This window comes from Macrotis lagotis, chromosome 7, assembly GCF_037893015.1.
Source record: "Macrotis lagotis isolate mMagLag1 chromosome 7, bilby.v1.9.chrom.fasta, whole genome shotgun sequence".
NCBI classification, from domain to species: domain Eukaryota; kingdom Metazoa; phylum Chordata; class Mammalia; order Peramelemorphia; family Peramelidae; genus Macrotis; species Macrotis lagotis.
Genome location: NC_133664.1, coordinates 131,923,925 through 131,939,771, shown reverse-complemented (window position 1 = coordinate 131,939,771; position 15,847 = coordinate 131,923,925). Strand labels below are relative to the sequence as shown.

The 15,847-nt window shown below is 37.6% G+C and overlaps 1 protein-coding gene across 3 annotated transcripts in view; it reads left to right on the top strand.

The window, feature by feature from the left end:
* Nucleotides 1-1,063: 1,063 nt before the first annotated feature.
* ING3 (inhibitor of growth family member 3) overlaps nucleotides 1,064-15,847 on the top strand; it is a 50,004-nt gene continuing 35,220 nt past the window's right edge. The window contains exons 1-4 of one of the 3 annotated variants that reach the window (XM_074193823.1): nucleotides 1,064-1,232; nucleotides 1,483-1,554; nucleotides 5,009-5,109; nucleotides 7,273-7,338. In XM_074193823.1, the coding sequence (XP_074049924.1) occupies nucleotides 1,205-1,232; nucleotides 1,483-1,554; nucleotides 5,009-5,109; nucleotides 7,273-7,338 (267 nt within the window). In that variant the 5' untranslated portion in view covers nucleotides 1,064-1,204. Of the gene's footprint in view, nucleotides 1,233-1,482; nucleotides 1,555-3,414; nucleotides 3,900-5,008; nucleotides 5,110-7,272; nucleotides 7,339-15,847 lie in introns of those variants that run through there. The other 2 variants (XM_074193822.1, XM_074193821.1) reach the window with 2 other exon arrangements.

Genomic DNA, 15,847 nt, shown 5'->3' with positions numbered 1-15,847 from the left:
GCAGTCAACGAGAGCTGATCTATAGGCAAATAAAGTGGATAGAGGGCTGGACCTGGCATTAGAAGACTTGAGTTCAAATTTTGCCTCCCAAACTTACCAACTGTATGATTCCGAATAACTTATTCACCCATTGTATACCTTAGTTTTAACATTAAAATGGAGATAATACCTACCTGTCAGGACAGTTGTGAGAATTAAATAAGATAATATTTGAAAGTGCCTATCATATAACAGGCAACTAATAAATGCTTTCACAAATTAAAAAAAAATGTTTATTCCTTATAGTGTGAAAGAAAGCTGAAAAAGAACTGAAGAAAAAATAATTTTTAAATATTATTTTTGTGATTTGCAAAGGGTTTCCCATTCATGATGTCATTTTTCCTACACAATTTTTACTGATGGGTAAACCAAAGCCCATTAATTGACTAGCCCCACAGAATGTAGAGTCAAGAATCAGAACTCTAGGCTCCCTGAATCCAAGTCAATACATTGACGCCACCCCAGATGCCAATAAAGTCCCGCCTGGTGAGGAAGGTGCTAACGCCTGAAAACAAAAACAAAACACAAACCCCCCCCTCGATGTCGGGGACCAAGTAACGTTCGGTCACAGGCAAAACTCTGCCAAACCTACAAGCTCGTCCTCTTTCTGAAAGGAAGATCCGATGGCTTCACAACCATCCCGATGGCTTGCGGCTTCTCCGCCGCTTCGGTCCGGGGGGCTCTGCCTGACCTCCCTCCCGTTATTCGCCGTGCGCCCAGGAGCCGGCGAAAAGTTGGATTTCGAGTTATGTCATGCAGCCGCCTACAACTCCCGGCACGCCCCGCACCAAGTCAACAAACAGACCGCGGTTCCTCCTTTCAGATTTTGTGCAAGATCGCTTGCAGGCGCTCCTGGGAGACGCAGTTTCGCTGTGAAGTCACTCTCGTCACTTCGTGCTCGGCTCCTGCATGAGAGAAACTACATCTCCCATAAGGCGGCGGGAGAAAGCATCGGGCAGCCTACGTCACTCCGGCGGCCGACCAATGAGCGCGCCGGGCGGCGGTGAGGCGAGCGCCGTCAGGCGCCAAAGTGTTTTTTTTGCCCGAGCCGAGCGGCTGCTGCTAGCGGAGGCGCCATATTGAAAGGGACAAAACTCCGGCGACAGCGAGTGACACAAACAAACCCCCGGACCCTCCCCCCATTTCCCCAGCTCTAAGGGCCGAGATGTTGTACCTAGAGGACTATCTGGAGAGTGAGTGTGAGGCGGGGCGGGAGCTGCCCGCGGGAGCGTCGGGCGGGCGAGCGACCGGGCGGGCGGGAATGGGGGGAGGCGGGGGGGAGGCGGGGGGGAGGTTTCTTTCTCACGGTAACTGGCAGCCTCGCTGTGGGCTGCCGCCTCCCCCCCCGGCCCCCCTCCTCCGCGCACGCTCCGACGTGGGCACGCACGCACGTGGCGCGTCGGCCGCCCCGCCCCCTCTGACGCGGCCGTCTCTCCCCCACAGTGATTGAGCAGCTGCCCATGGACCTGCGGGACCGCTTTACGGAGATGCGAGAGATGGACCTGCAGGTGCAGAGTGAGTGACTTTTCCCCGCCTTAACTCCGAGCACCTGTGCCCCTCCCGCCGGCGCCCCCGGCCCGGCCTCCGCGGCGCCTGGGGGCTGGTGGGGCTGGGGATGGGCGGGTGAGGAAGGACCCGACTGCTCCGAAGGAAGCTGCTTCTCCGGCCGGAGGAAGTGCCGGGGGAAGACCGGTGCAGAAGCACTCCCCGCGCTCATTCAACCGATTCGTTTTTGTTCCTTTTCATTTATTACAAAACTAACTTTTTCTTAAACGAAATTCATAGCCTACCACGTGAAGCTAGTTTTGGGGGGGGGGGGGCGGGAAGGAGGGAGGGGAGTAGAATACAGATGCCCCCTCAGTCTTATTTAAATTAACTTCCATTTTATTTTTATTTAGAAACACATATCCTCACACCAGCCTAGAATTATGTGACTGCATTTAAAAAAAAACCATAATGATCAATAAAAATAAAAGATATTTCCTAATAATAACGGAAATGGGATTTAAGGAAGGCATGAGTAGCAGCCTTGAGCGAGGAGCCAGTGAAAAAAACAATTCTAGAAATGAAGTTTCCTTGTAGGAAGGAAGGATCTTGCCCATCTAGTTGTGAAAAATGTGAGAACTTGCCTTACCAGCTACCTGTCCATTGTCAGGGATCAGTAAGCCTAACTCCGCTCACACCACTGTTCTTTCTGTATGACTATGACTTTCCTGCAAAATGCCATGAAGGGATTGTGTCTTATGAACCATGAGGCAGCACCTCAGAATTGTGCTCCAGAAGGAAGAAAGGAATCCAAGTTCATGCCCAGCTTTTTGCAAGGAGCCTCGGTCTTCAAAGATATAAAACGGGCTTAAAAGCGTACCACTCAACAGTCTCATAGTCGTGAGCATTGAATAAAAGGGAAGAGGAAGAATTTTGAAAAGTATAAAATGCTGCGGTAGGATGGAGGTATAGAGTTATGATCGACTAAAAGATACAAGTTCAAGGCTTGGCCTCTGTCACTTACAATTTAAGTGAAGTGGGGCAGATTTTTTTTTAACTCGGCCTTGGGTTTTCTCATTTGTGCCTTAAAGTTTCTTTTGTAAAATGGGAATAATGAGACTATTTCATGGATTTGCTGTGACGAGGTAATGAAAATGTTTTGTAACTAAAGAATTGTGTATTTACAAAGATGTATTATTAATGTGTCATCTTTTTTAGTAGTTCTCTCTGTCCATTAGTGTACAGTTCATGACGAACAATCCCAGAAGGACATAGGCTTTGAGCTACTTTGTTTCCTTGTGGGATATAAGATGATTTGTTCCCATCTACATATATTACCTGCATCTCTGTTGAGCTTCTATGGAACATTAGTTCTGCCTTCTCAGCAGAACTAAGATGGGGAGAGAGATGACATTAGGACATAAAGTCCCTTGTGTAGGCCATGAAAGACATTCAGTAGGAATAATATTATAAATGGGTTCCCCATGTTAATTCACAAAAACTACAAAATTTTTTTGTAACAATATCACTTTTTTTACTCTTGATTATAAATGAATATTTTAGTTTCATTCCAGGTTAAATAAATTTGAGGACTTAACCATTATTTGTAACATTGTTTCTATGGAAAAAATGTGTTTTGAATTTCAAACAGTTGATTTACAATTAAATTTTAGAATACAACTGTTTCCAAGCCTGAAGACTATCAATAAGCTGTTCATAAAAGTATAATTCTAGAGTTGTAGAGAACCTTGGAGATTGATTCCAAGCCTTTTTGTTTTACAGATTAGGTAACTGGGGCCTAGAGACATTGTGATTTGTCAAAAGCCACATTATGGAATAAATAAGATGACTAAATAAGTGAAAGAATTTCTTTATATTTCTTTTTATTTGGGGGAGGGGGGTGAGGGTGGGGAAAGAGAACAAATCTGTGGTTTCAAAACCTGGCCTATCAAAAGAAGAATTGTGATTTACTAACAGTCATTTGAAAGAATGCTCCAATAAGAGATCTATAAATCCAAACAACTCAGAGATGTTAATTGACAATCAACAAATTGGTAAAAATGACAAAAGATAGTATTGGTCTATATTGGATGGGATTATAGGAAGATGGGACCTACTGATACAGTGTTGTTGGAGCTGTGAATTGGCAATTTCCAGTTGCTGGAAGGCAGTTTAGTATGAGATAAAGAAAGTGACTAAAATGTCCTTTCCCTTTGACCTAGAGATTCTGCTGCTAGGCATATACCCCAAGGAATATACACCAAAATATAGGAGTTCTTCTTGTAGTTGCAAACAACGGAAAGTAGACGTTCATCAGTTGAGGAATTTGTGCTTCATGAATATAATGGAATACTCTACAAGAAACTTTGAATATGGTAAATACAGGGAAACATGGGAAAACTTAGATGAACTGATAAAAAGTTTTAATAAGCAGAGCCAAGGAAAGAATATCAACCATGACTATAGCAACATAAAGAACAAGTCACAAAGCAGTGCAAACTGAATACTGTGAAATTATGAACATATTTGTCCTCGAAGAGATATGAGAATACTTCCTTGCCCTAACCCCAACCCTTTTTTTGCAGAAGGAAGGGGGCTACATAAACATATAGAGCAATGCATACGTCATATTTAATTTTTGATTTGTGGGCTAGTATCGTTGAACTGTTTTTCCTCTCATTTTTTTTGTTTTGAAGGTATGTTCTCTAGTCACCGGGAAAGGGGAAAGAAACAATGGGAAATGTAGGTTATATAAAAACAACAGATAGCAGTAGTATTTATTTAAAAAAAAAAAAACTCCCTGTATGTTTGTAGATCTGCAACTTAAAGTTTTAGAGTTGCTTGGGAAACTGAAAAGAGAAGTAAATTTGCCCATTTTACTCAGCTAATATGTGTCAGGGCAGGTCTTCCTGCATCCAAAGCTAGTCCTCTACTGACAATATCAAACTGCTCTTTAAATCTCAGTGTGCAAAAGGAGTGGATTGGGCATAGATCTGATACTATGATAGTACCTTACTACTAATTGGAATGTCTGTTCTGATAAATATCTTATGTTGATTTACTTCTATTCACATAAGGGTTCATTCCAGTTTGGTAATTTCTCTACCTGTTTAGTTTTTATCTCTAAGGAGTTTTTATTCAAAAAATTTTAAATGGTAATGTAGACTGTTAATTTACGTTTGATTCAATTTCGTTGAATATTAAAGAGGTTTCTTAATTAAGAAAGAAAATAATTTCAAACTATTTGATCATTTGGAAGACTTGTTTTTTCTTCTAGACAGAAAATTAAGACATCTTACCACTTGCTTTAAGATAAGATATTAAACAGGGAAAAGGAAAAAAAGTATTTGGAAGTATTTTTGGGGAAATAATCTTGTATGAAAGAAGGGGAATTATAAAATATGTATATTTTTATAAGGAAAAAATGTGTTCAGGGTATGAGATTGGTGACATAATGATGAAAGCTTCTTTTTGTATATTATAGATGCAATGGATCAACTAGAGCAGAGAGTCAGTGAATTCTTTATGAATGCAAAGAAAAATAAGCCTGAATGGAGAGAAGAACAAATGACATCCATCAAAAAAGTATGTCCAGCATTGGAAATAATTGCCATAAAACTTGGAACATTCTAAGGAAGACTGAGGAAGATTGTCATTTTAATTTTTTTTTAATTAAGGGAAATAATTGTTTGACTTTTTAGACTTTGACAACTTCAACAAAAAGGAGTTATAGTAACTGAAATATTTTCTTTATGATGTAATTTTTGTTTCATTGAAAGTTGTCTTACATTTAAAAGTTGCTGAATTATAAAAATGAGTTGGTTCCTTTTATCTTCAAAAATGAATATAAAAGAATACTTCCCTCTCAATTCAGTCTGTTTCAATATAGGTCACTGATGAAGTATTTATTCTTTGCCTTTGTCTTCAGAGGATGTAAAATAGACCTTCAATTTTATCATGATATAATCTGGATTAAAAACTCCCAAGAACTTTTGATTGCCAGGCATTTAATTTGATATTTGCTGATTCCTTGAACCTAGCTAATTGTGGACTACCCAGAATTCTCGCCTAGACTTCCATTTAGCCCTTTGCTGAACTAAAGCCTTTTCACATAGGTACACTTTTGGCCTAAACTTGATTATATTCCTTAGGATCCTAAGGAAGAAACGTTAAGAATAGAACCATATTTCTTATTTCTGAGAGTCTACCAGGTTTAGGACCTGAGCAGAACTGACTTAGACTCTAGGAATGTCTGAAGTCCTGAAAATATTTATCCCAAAGTGAATTAAACCCAACAGCCTCTAGTAAGGTCTGGCACATCTGCTGGGCAGGGTATTAGGGAAGTAAAATAGAATGATATAAAAATTAGCCATGCTTTCCTGAATGTAATATGTCCTGAATAGCTTTTGAGCTCTACCATAAATAACATTTTTATTAAAAATAACTTTTCCAAAGCAAAAAAGAAATTGAGTAGAGTAGCATCGTTTTACACATTTTTGCACATTTCCTTGAACTTCTGGCTTAATAGAAGATTCACAAATCTTCATCTGTATTCTATCTGTTGTGCTCTTTTGTTACATTTGGAAGAAAATTTGACTTCTTACATAAGGCCAGTAATATCCTAGTATTATGAGCAAAGTTTTGATTTCATGGACTTCCTGAAAGGGTTTTTAGGGGCCCTCAGGAGTCTGAATCCCATACTTTGAGAACCTATGGATTAGATGAGGGCTTTCGTTACTAGTTCTGACATCCTTTGAGTCTGTGCTTTATCTTAAATGACCTTCTTTTGCCTCTTTTAGAGTACTTTATAGTTCTGCTTTAATTTTTTCATTAGTTCTTATTGGACTAATCTTTGGCAAGTAATCCTAGACATTATAGGAGTTCTAATAATCCTGCTACAGTTGGCTTCCTCAGATCCTCTAGAGAAATGTTGCCCACCTGTCATAGACAAAGATTCAGCCTGCTGGCTTTCACCAAGAACTTGACTGCCTCCAGGTGAACTTCTATTACAACAACATGTAGTGCTGAGCAGGCAAACCTTTGAATAGATTTCTCCGCAGTAAACTTTTTTTAAGGGCTAGGGCTTGTACTTGGATGTTATTAGTACAGGAGTTGCTAGACTTAATTGCCTAGAACACTGAGAGGTTAAGCAACCTGTTTGTATTTACTTTTTAAATGAATACTGAAATTTTCTTTTTAAGTGTTATGATGGAGTTGATTTATATACTGATGAACTAACTGGACCATATATTTAGAACCAGGAGATCTTAAGAGACCCACAAGTCTAATCTCTTCATCTTATAGCCTTTAGATGAATTTATATAGAATTTAAATGACTTAAATCTAAGTTACACAAATATTGAGCACAGCCAAGATTCAAACCTAGGTCTTCTGACTCCAAAAAAGAATGAAATATTTGATATTTCTATAGCACTTTTAAGATTTGTAAAGCACCTGAGATGTTAGTTTATTTGAGGTCCACAACATGTGAAAGAGATAATGTATTATCCTCATTTTATAGAGGATAAAATGGAGACTCTGTTATTAAGTCTGTGGTCACATATCTAGAAATTTCAGGGGCATTATTTGATTTCAAGTCTTCCCAATTCCATAACTAGTGCAGGCTTTGCTTCCCCACATTCTTTCCCAAATGTGGAGTTCTTGCCGTTACAGCACAGTTATACAAAGTGATTTTTGGCTTTGAAATAAATATAAGTTTGTTATTGACAGTAACATGTTTTCCCACAGGATTATTACAAAGCTTTGGAAGATGCAGATGAGAAGGTACAGTTGGCAAACCAGATATATGACTTGGTAAGTAAAATTAAAGGATAAAGAATTCAATTAAACTTTATTAATGGATTGGATTTGCACTTGATTGTTTTAATGGCATTTCAGCTGTTTTGATGATCATTTATAATATTTTTATGGGGAAATACAATTTGGTTTCTAGTTCTGGATCTTGGGAACATATTTTCCCTGTCAGTGGCATCTGGGAAGAAGGGGCCCCTTTTAGGGATGGGTGAGTCATCTTGAGCATCAGCACCTTATTTCTTCAAATCACTATATCTATTTTAAAAAAAGTTATTTCTAGATTAATCATTTACTTGCTGTTTTGAAATGAGTAGTTCTGTCTTAGTGATAGTTTGCTGCTTTTTGACATGGTCTCTCTCACTTCTTACTCTTGAGCATGGTTTATTTGAGAGTCAAGTGTTCATAAGTGAGAACCTGCCAGGATTTCCTTTTAAAAAATTTTTTTAATAAGGAGTAGAAAAGTGGTGTGATAGAGGAATAGCTGAAATTTTTGTCCTGAGCCTGAAATTACTAAAAAAATTAAAATGAATCAGACTGCATACTATGTCTGCAAACTCTTATTTTAATAAGAATTGATTTTTGACTTATTTTAATGCCTGTAAACTTCTGAAGTTAGTGGGTTTGCCTTCTTTAATGTGCTTAATATGAAATGCATTTTCTTGGCATTATTCTGTGGTTTTCTCCTAAAGTATTATAGATAATATTTCATGAAATTATTTAATATAGTAATTATTAAAAATTGAGGAGAAAAAAAGAAGTAAAATCTTTCTGTCTGTCACAGAAAACAAAATAATCACCCTTTAAAAATATTTTTTTTTTTTTTGCTTTCTGACTTTTACATTTAATAACCAATGTCCCAGATAGAACCTGGGACAAGGTGCCACTTCAAGTATCCCAGAAAGCAAACCTATACTACCTTGCAGGGAAGCAGCAATTATCATGGGTCGGGGTCAGTGTCTTCCCATAATATAATCAGTTTCTCTGGCTTTCATGGACCCTACTGCTACTCTGCCCTTACTCATTGCATCAACACATTACCTCCTGTTTCTTACCTGAACACTGCCCAGACTTCATGTGCCAAACTTCTTCCCACTCGGATCCATCAGCCATCAAGGCCCTACTCTCTAGGACTTAAACCTTAAATAGCTAGATACCTCATTTCTGTTAATAAAACCTCTAACACCAGGCCTCCCTCACCCTTTAGGACCCTGACCAGGACCAAAGACTCAGATACCAGCATCTTGATATGAAGGGCTGCTGACACCAGGCTTAGTCTCCCTGTTTCCATTTTGTTGCCCTCTGCCATTTGTATGGTTCTTAAGGGTGGCAACTCCAGTCATAAGGTGGTATAACCCTATTCTGTGATGAGCCAACTCCTACCTTTACCTTTCCTAGTCCTAGTGACAAGTTCTTACCATGATGGTATCTTTTCCTTCCTGTCTCACACTTCTCTTATCCCCATTCACCTTACCCCTACTCCTCTCATGCCTCTTTCCAGCTCCACGTGATCCACTTGTGCTCTCTGAAATTCCTGTTTGTTTATTGACAGACTTGCCTCTGAGAGGTTCATAGATCTTCAGCTGGAAAGAAACTCGGAGGTTCTCTAATTCACCTCCCTCATTTTACACATGAGGAAACTGAGGCCCAGGGAAGTTGTGATTTGCCAAAAGTCACAGGGGTAAAGTGTTGGAGGTGCTATTTGGGCCCAGCTATTATTACTCCAGAGACTGATTTTTTTCCACTGTGCCATGCTACATAGTCTTGGACTTTTTCCCTCTTACTCTCCTTGCATTTTTTGCACACATAGAGACTACCTCCTTACTAAAGACTGGATGTCCTCTTTAGTGACCCCCTGACTTGTGAATCATTATGTTATATGTTAGAAAGAACCCCAGCTCTAAAGTCAGAGGACCCTGATCCTTACCATACCTACTTCATCTTCCTAGGCCTCCCATTTCCTCATCTGCAAGAAGGACTAGATAGCTTCTGAAATCTTTTCCATGAGGAGGAGGTGCCTGCTTATACACTATCAGAGACCCTTCTGCTATCAGCAAGCAGGGGCTTTATTCTTAGGAGTTTAGTATCAAGTTCCACTCTATCCCAAACCTTGCCTTTATATTTATTTAGAGATTTCAGTATACATTTTGAGGTTTCTTCAGACACCTCAATCATCTCTTCATCATTTTCTTTAGCTGCCGTGACCTGTTCCATCATTTTAACTCAGTCATACGGGGGTACTCTTCACATGTATCTATCACAGGTTTTCTACTTGCATAATCCAGAGCTCTAAAATTACACCATAAACTCTTAAATTTCCATCTTTCTCTGTGCCTCACTCCTACTAAATCTGTTCTTTATCCTTTCCATAACTTCCAGGATGTCTCTTCCAAAATCTTCATAGTTAACTATTTCAAATATGTATTATGTATTATTCTCGTTATTGGACTCACCTGACTGGGGGCAGCTAGGTGGTGCAGTGGATAGAGCACTGGTCCTGGAGTCAGGAGAACCTGAGTTCAAATCTGGTCTCACACACAATAATTGCCTAGCTGTGTGACCTTAGACAAGTCACTTAACCCCATTGCCTTAAATAAAATTTAAAAAGAATCACTTGTCCTTTTATGCTGTTGTCTCTCAGACCTTGCCCAAATTTGTTTTATGCTCAACATCTGAGGTCTCCTTTGTTCATATTCCAATTCTTTTAAACAGTTTTGGGGAAGTCATATAGATATAATGACACAAGTACACTATAGATTTGTTATATTTAATTTCAGTTGTGCCCTTACTGACTCTCTGCAGTCCTTTTGTTCTTTGCTAATTAACTCAATCCCCATAGTGACTTTTTTAGACTTCCTCTTCTCATTAAACCACAGCACTACCATTTTACTCTCAGTATAGAAAATATTTCACACACAAAAAAAATAGAGATTGTTCACTGAGATTCTTTGTTCCCTCTATTTTCAAAACTGCAGTCTCAAAGTCTCAAAACATTTCCATTTCATTTTCTTTTCCCCATTTCTGATGAAGAGGTGTTGATCCTTCTGGCCCTATCTCCATGGTAGAGTATTACTGCAGTAAGAAGACCTAACTTCAATTCTCCAGTATTTATCACCAAGTGACATTGTCACTTAACCTCACCGAGCCTTAGTTTCCTTGTCTGTAAAGTGCCTTAGACTAATGCCCTCTCACAGCTCTAGAACAGTGAACCTGTGATCTTTAACAGCAACTCGCTTCTACAATCATCCTTTTTGTCTCTCACCTGATCTCTCCTTGTCTACTGAAGACTTCCCTATTTCCATAAACACTCCAGGTCTTCCTCATGTTTTAAGAAAAACAATCAACTTTTTGCTTCACTGTACTATTCCTTTTCAGGCATCATCTTACATTTCCCTTTCTTAGCTAAATTCCTTGAAAAAAGCCTTTTAGACTCATTGTCTTGATGTCATCTCCTCTCACATAACAGTTTCTTACTGTCTGGCTTCTCACCTTATCCTCTGAACTTACATTGCTTCCTCCAGAGAATCAATGATTTCTTAATTGCCAATCCCCCTGTCTTTTCTCAGTCTTGAATGAGCTGGAGGAGGAAGTGACAAAACCACTGCAGTATCTCTGCCAAGAAACCCCCCAGATAGGTTCCTGAAGAATCAGTTACTACAAAAAAGACTAAACAAGAACAACAAGTTTTTGTCCTTCCAGTAGTATGTCAGTTGTTTGATGCTTAAACTATTTTTGCTTTTTTTTTTGCAGAGACCTAACACATAGTAGGTATTTAGTAAAGATTTGATAAATGACCGAACTTAAAATATTCTTAAGCATTTTATCAGTATTTAATTTATTAGTATTAGAACTTTTAATCATGTGCTTTGTGGATTAACTATTGCATGGAAACGTTAAAACAAAAAATGTCTGCCTATATGAACTTACTTTTAAAGGAATGAAGAATCCATGATTTTGTCAGCTCTGTTAATACAGATTACTTTCTTTCCACTTCATAGAGAATAGTTTTTATGAGTTGATTAGCCACCAAAAAATGTATTACCTGACATCCAGCCTAGTAATAAGTGTCTCCAAACTTAACCTCACAGTCCATCATTGGGTTCTTAGTCCAACCTTCCAGGGCTTTTAGTCAGTTGGCACATCTTCTAAGACCCAAGTATATCAAACCATCTTCTAATATTGAAGTGTAGGACTTAAGCAAAAGATACAGAAAGCATAATTATTAGAAATGTTGCAGTTTAATATTAAATTGACCTGCTGTATTTTATTTCATAGTTTATTTCTTGTGTTACCTCTAACATTAAAACGTTTTGAAATCTTAAAGCCTAGATTCTTAGTTAGCCTCCCAGTGCTCTAGTAACTTTCTTAGATTATAAATTGAGGAGTAGGCACCGATCTTCATTGGGGGAATTTTTTCACCTTAAGGAGTTGGTTCCCTTTGATAAATGAAATTCACAAGTCTAGTCTTTGTCCTGTATCTATTAGGAAAATTTATAGGTTGTATGTAGAAAGGAAAATTTTATATTTCAGTTATTATAATTCCTTTTCAATGAAAAAATTCCCTAAATTGAAACAATGTTGACAACGTTAAGTGTCAGATAATCAAGCACATAAAAATAGAGGAAAGCTGTTTCATTTTCACATTTGGGATTGGCACTAGTTGGGGTAATGCTATTATCAGATTTAATATCTTGGTGTGATTTTGTATAATCATTTTATATGAGATAAGCAAGCCCCTAAAATTTCTTGGGGAGTAAAATGATATAAAAATGATATTTGAGGCTAATAATTTTAGCATTTGCATATAGAATTTATTATAGTATTGAGATCTCTGGGTCAAGTTGACCCTCAGGGTTACTGGAAGAATTAGTTCATAAGGCCAGGCATCAGGTCAGGCCTTACATATTCTAGTGCGTGGAGGCCAGGATCAATTTGGTGACTATTGAAAATACAGGATAAGATGAATTCAAGAGCTACTACTGAGAGAGAATCAGCAATATTTGCCAATGAAGTAGGATCAGAGGCCAAGTAGAAGAATTTAAATGACCTCCAAGATTTTTAAATATTGGAGATGGGAGAAGATGTTTCTTTCTTTGCTGGAGGAATTGAAATTGGTGCCTGTTTGTGGAAACTTTGCATATCTAGGCATTGATTTCAGTTTTCCCTTTACGTACGTGTGTGTGTGTGTGTGTGTGTGTGTGTGTGTGTATTCTATTTTATATAATATAATTTCTGAGTGTTCACTATAACTTCTGGCTATTTTCATTCCATCTTCCATTCACTCCCCAACCCAGTACATTCTCCTTCATCCCTCCTCTCTATATCTTCTGGGAATAGTAATCAAATCAGCAGAGCCATCCCTGGAAAGAATCTGTCAATCAATTACCATATGACTCCACACACTTTCCCTGTGTCTTCTTTGACCCAATTACTTTCCCTGGCCACTGTACTCTCCTCTAATAGAGTGTAAGCTCCTTGAGAGTAAGGGTATGGTAATAAGTACTTAATAAGCACCTTTAAACAATGAAATGAATTTTGTCCCATTGTTGCTCAATTGGAACTGTCTTCAGAGTCTGTGGCACATTTTAGAAATACCTTCAGGTAACAATCTTTTAAAGATTAGATTTACTTTATTGAAACAGCTAAAAGACATTTGGAAACAAGTTTTATGAATAAGGTGAGTGATCAAGTTTGGCAATATCTTTTTGTGCCAAAAAATAAAAGATGTCTATAAAATAATGTCCATTACTTTGTGTGACTCTTAAATTGACTCTGGTTTATAATCTTCCCTTTCCATCATACTAGAGCAACTTAGTGGCGATATTTAAATATTTTCTTGCAAAATAAGGATTTCAGTTGATGTTTAATGATTTCAAAAGAATTTAAGAAAATGACAAACTTAATAGAAAAGTCATTAAATACTTTTACAAGGACAAATTATACTCCTTGGAACATCACTATTGTGCATTTTAAGTAATATTCTTTACAAATGACACATTAAAAGATATAAACATTAAGGTCTTCTATTTAAAAACTTAGAGCTCAAAGAGCCTAAATATTTACAAATTCCATGAATGAAGGAGTTGATATGTGAGGAAGGTATTATTTTCTTTAATGCTTTATGTTTGCCTCACAGGGAGGTTATGAAAATTGCTATTTATTAAGTATTTTTTTTAAATGCATTGAGCTCTTTAGTTCAGAAATATATAAGTGCAAAAAATATATATTCATGTGCAATTTGGCCAATAATCCATGGTAGTTATAGTTACTGTTGCATTAATAGAATTAATACATTTTAATAAAATTTATTCTAATGGAGTACTAAGATTTGCAGTACATATATGCATATATATATATAGTTAAGTCAGATTGTGTTATGATATTGTTAAGTAGGCAGTGTGATTTAGAGCAGGGCTGTCCAACCTTACTTTTAAAAGATTTTATTGAGGCAATAGACAATATATTTTGGTTTGCTATTTTAGTGAGTAAACTTACAGGTGGGCAGCATAAAATCACCCTGTGGCCTGCATGCCATTTTGGACAGCCCTGATTTGGAAGACAAAGATCTGACCTTGGAATCAGGAATACTTGGGTTCAAGTTCCCCCTCTGATATGTTGACTATATCACCCGTGGCATATCACTTAATGCCTCAGTGGCCCAGGTAACTCTGAAAGACTGTTGAGTTGCAAAGAAGATACACGTTTGCCTTGGTAGAGGGGATTTCTAACTTGAAAATTTCTCTTTATCAGCGAAATTGCAGGTCCAATATTCAAACTTTTTCTAAAAGTTTTAATTGTATTCCATTCTCTTAACCACAGACTCTATGCATAATACTGATTTGATTTGCAGAGTTTTCCCATAGTTTACAGAAGAACACTGTTAAAGGATTATGGTTGGACTAGCAAAAATTCATCTTCTGTAGTAAAAAATTACTTAAAATGTGTACTTTATTAACAGTCATAGTCTATCCTTCTGTATTGTTAATTGGAAGGATAGCACATTTGCTTGTGTTTCACAGACTCATTATAAACTAAGTATAATTCTGTGGAGCTCCAAAGCTTAAATTGTGTCCCTGTGATTGTAGCTGGGCTTCAAGTTTGGACCAGGAGAGTCAATTGTTATAATAATAATAATAATAGTAATAATAATAATAATAATAATAATAATAATAATTGGACCAGGAGAATCAATTATAATAATAATAATGATGATGATGATGATCCTAGAATTAGAAGACTTGAGTTCATATCCTAGTTTTGCCATTTGTTTATTAAGCTCTGTCACTTTGAGCAAGTCATTTAATTTTTTAGAACCAGTTTCCTCATTTCTTTTTTTAAGTTGCTTTTTTTATTTAATTTTTATTCTCATTTTGTACAATTAATGTTATTTTTACATTAGTAAACTATTCTTGTTTAAGAGTAAACGAGTTACCCCCTCCCCCCATAAATATAGACTTGCTTCAGTGATAAAGGGGAGAGAAAAAAAATTAAAATTAAAAAAATAACAGTAATAATTGTAGGTATGGCCAGGTGGCGCAATGGACGGAGCACCAGCCCTGGAACCACGAGCACCCGAGCCCACATTCGGCCCCATACATCCAACAATCACCCAGCCGTGTGATATGCAAGCTACCCGAACCCCACTGCCCTGCAGAAACAAAAAGAAAAAAAGAAAGAAAAGACCCAAAATAAAATAAAATAACAATAATAGTAGGGGTGGCTGGGTGGTGGACAGAGCATTGGCCCTTGAGCCAGGAGCACCCGGGTCCCAATCCAGCCTCAGACACCCAATGATCACCCCGCTATGTGGCCCCAGGCAGGCCAATTAAGTGTCTGAGGACAAATTTGAACTCAGGTCCTCCTGATTCCAGGGCCAGTGCTCTATCCACTGCGCCATCTAGCTGCCCCCATGATGGAGATTTTTTGACCTATCTCGATCCTATCTGGATACCAAGGCTCTGTGATCCATGAAAACTCTTTCTCCTCCCATTAGCTGTTACAGACTAAATTCTTGAGTCCAAGCTCATACTCATAGAAGGCAGGATGTAGGTCTTCAGAGATCACTATTTGGCCAATGCCTGCCTGTCAAATAATGACAATTTGTACCATTATTTTTTCCCAGTTTTTCTTTCATTTTGGATTGGGTTACTGTCTATTGATATTTGTACTTTATACATAATACTTTTGTTGCAAGTATTTTTCTTCTCTAATATGTATTGCTATACTGTTTTATGATTTTCCTAAATGTTGAAACTCCACTTGAATTTTTAAGCCCTCTTTTCCCATTTACTGTGATATTTGTTCTTTTCCATTTCTTCTTGTCCTAATTGAATCAGTTTTCTTCATTTTAATAAATCAACAATAGCCTTTTTGCCTTTTCACTTTGCCACTGTACTAACTCCACTTCATAAGTATAGACTATGATAATAAGAATGATAATAAATAAAGAAATTTTGAAGTCCCAATACAAAAAATCTTACCAACAAATTCAGAACTTTTCTTAGGAAACTGT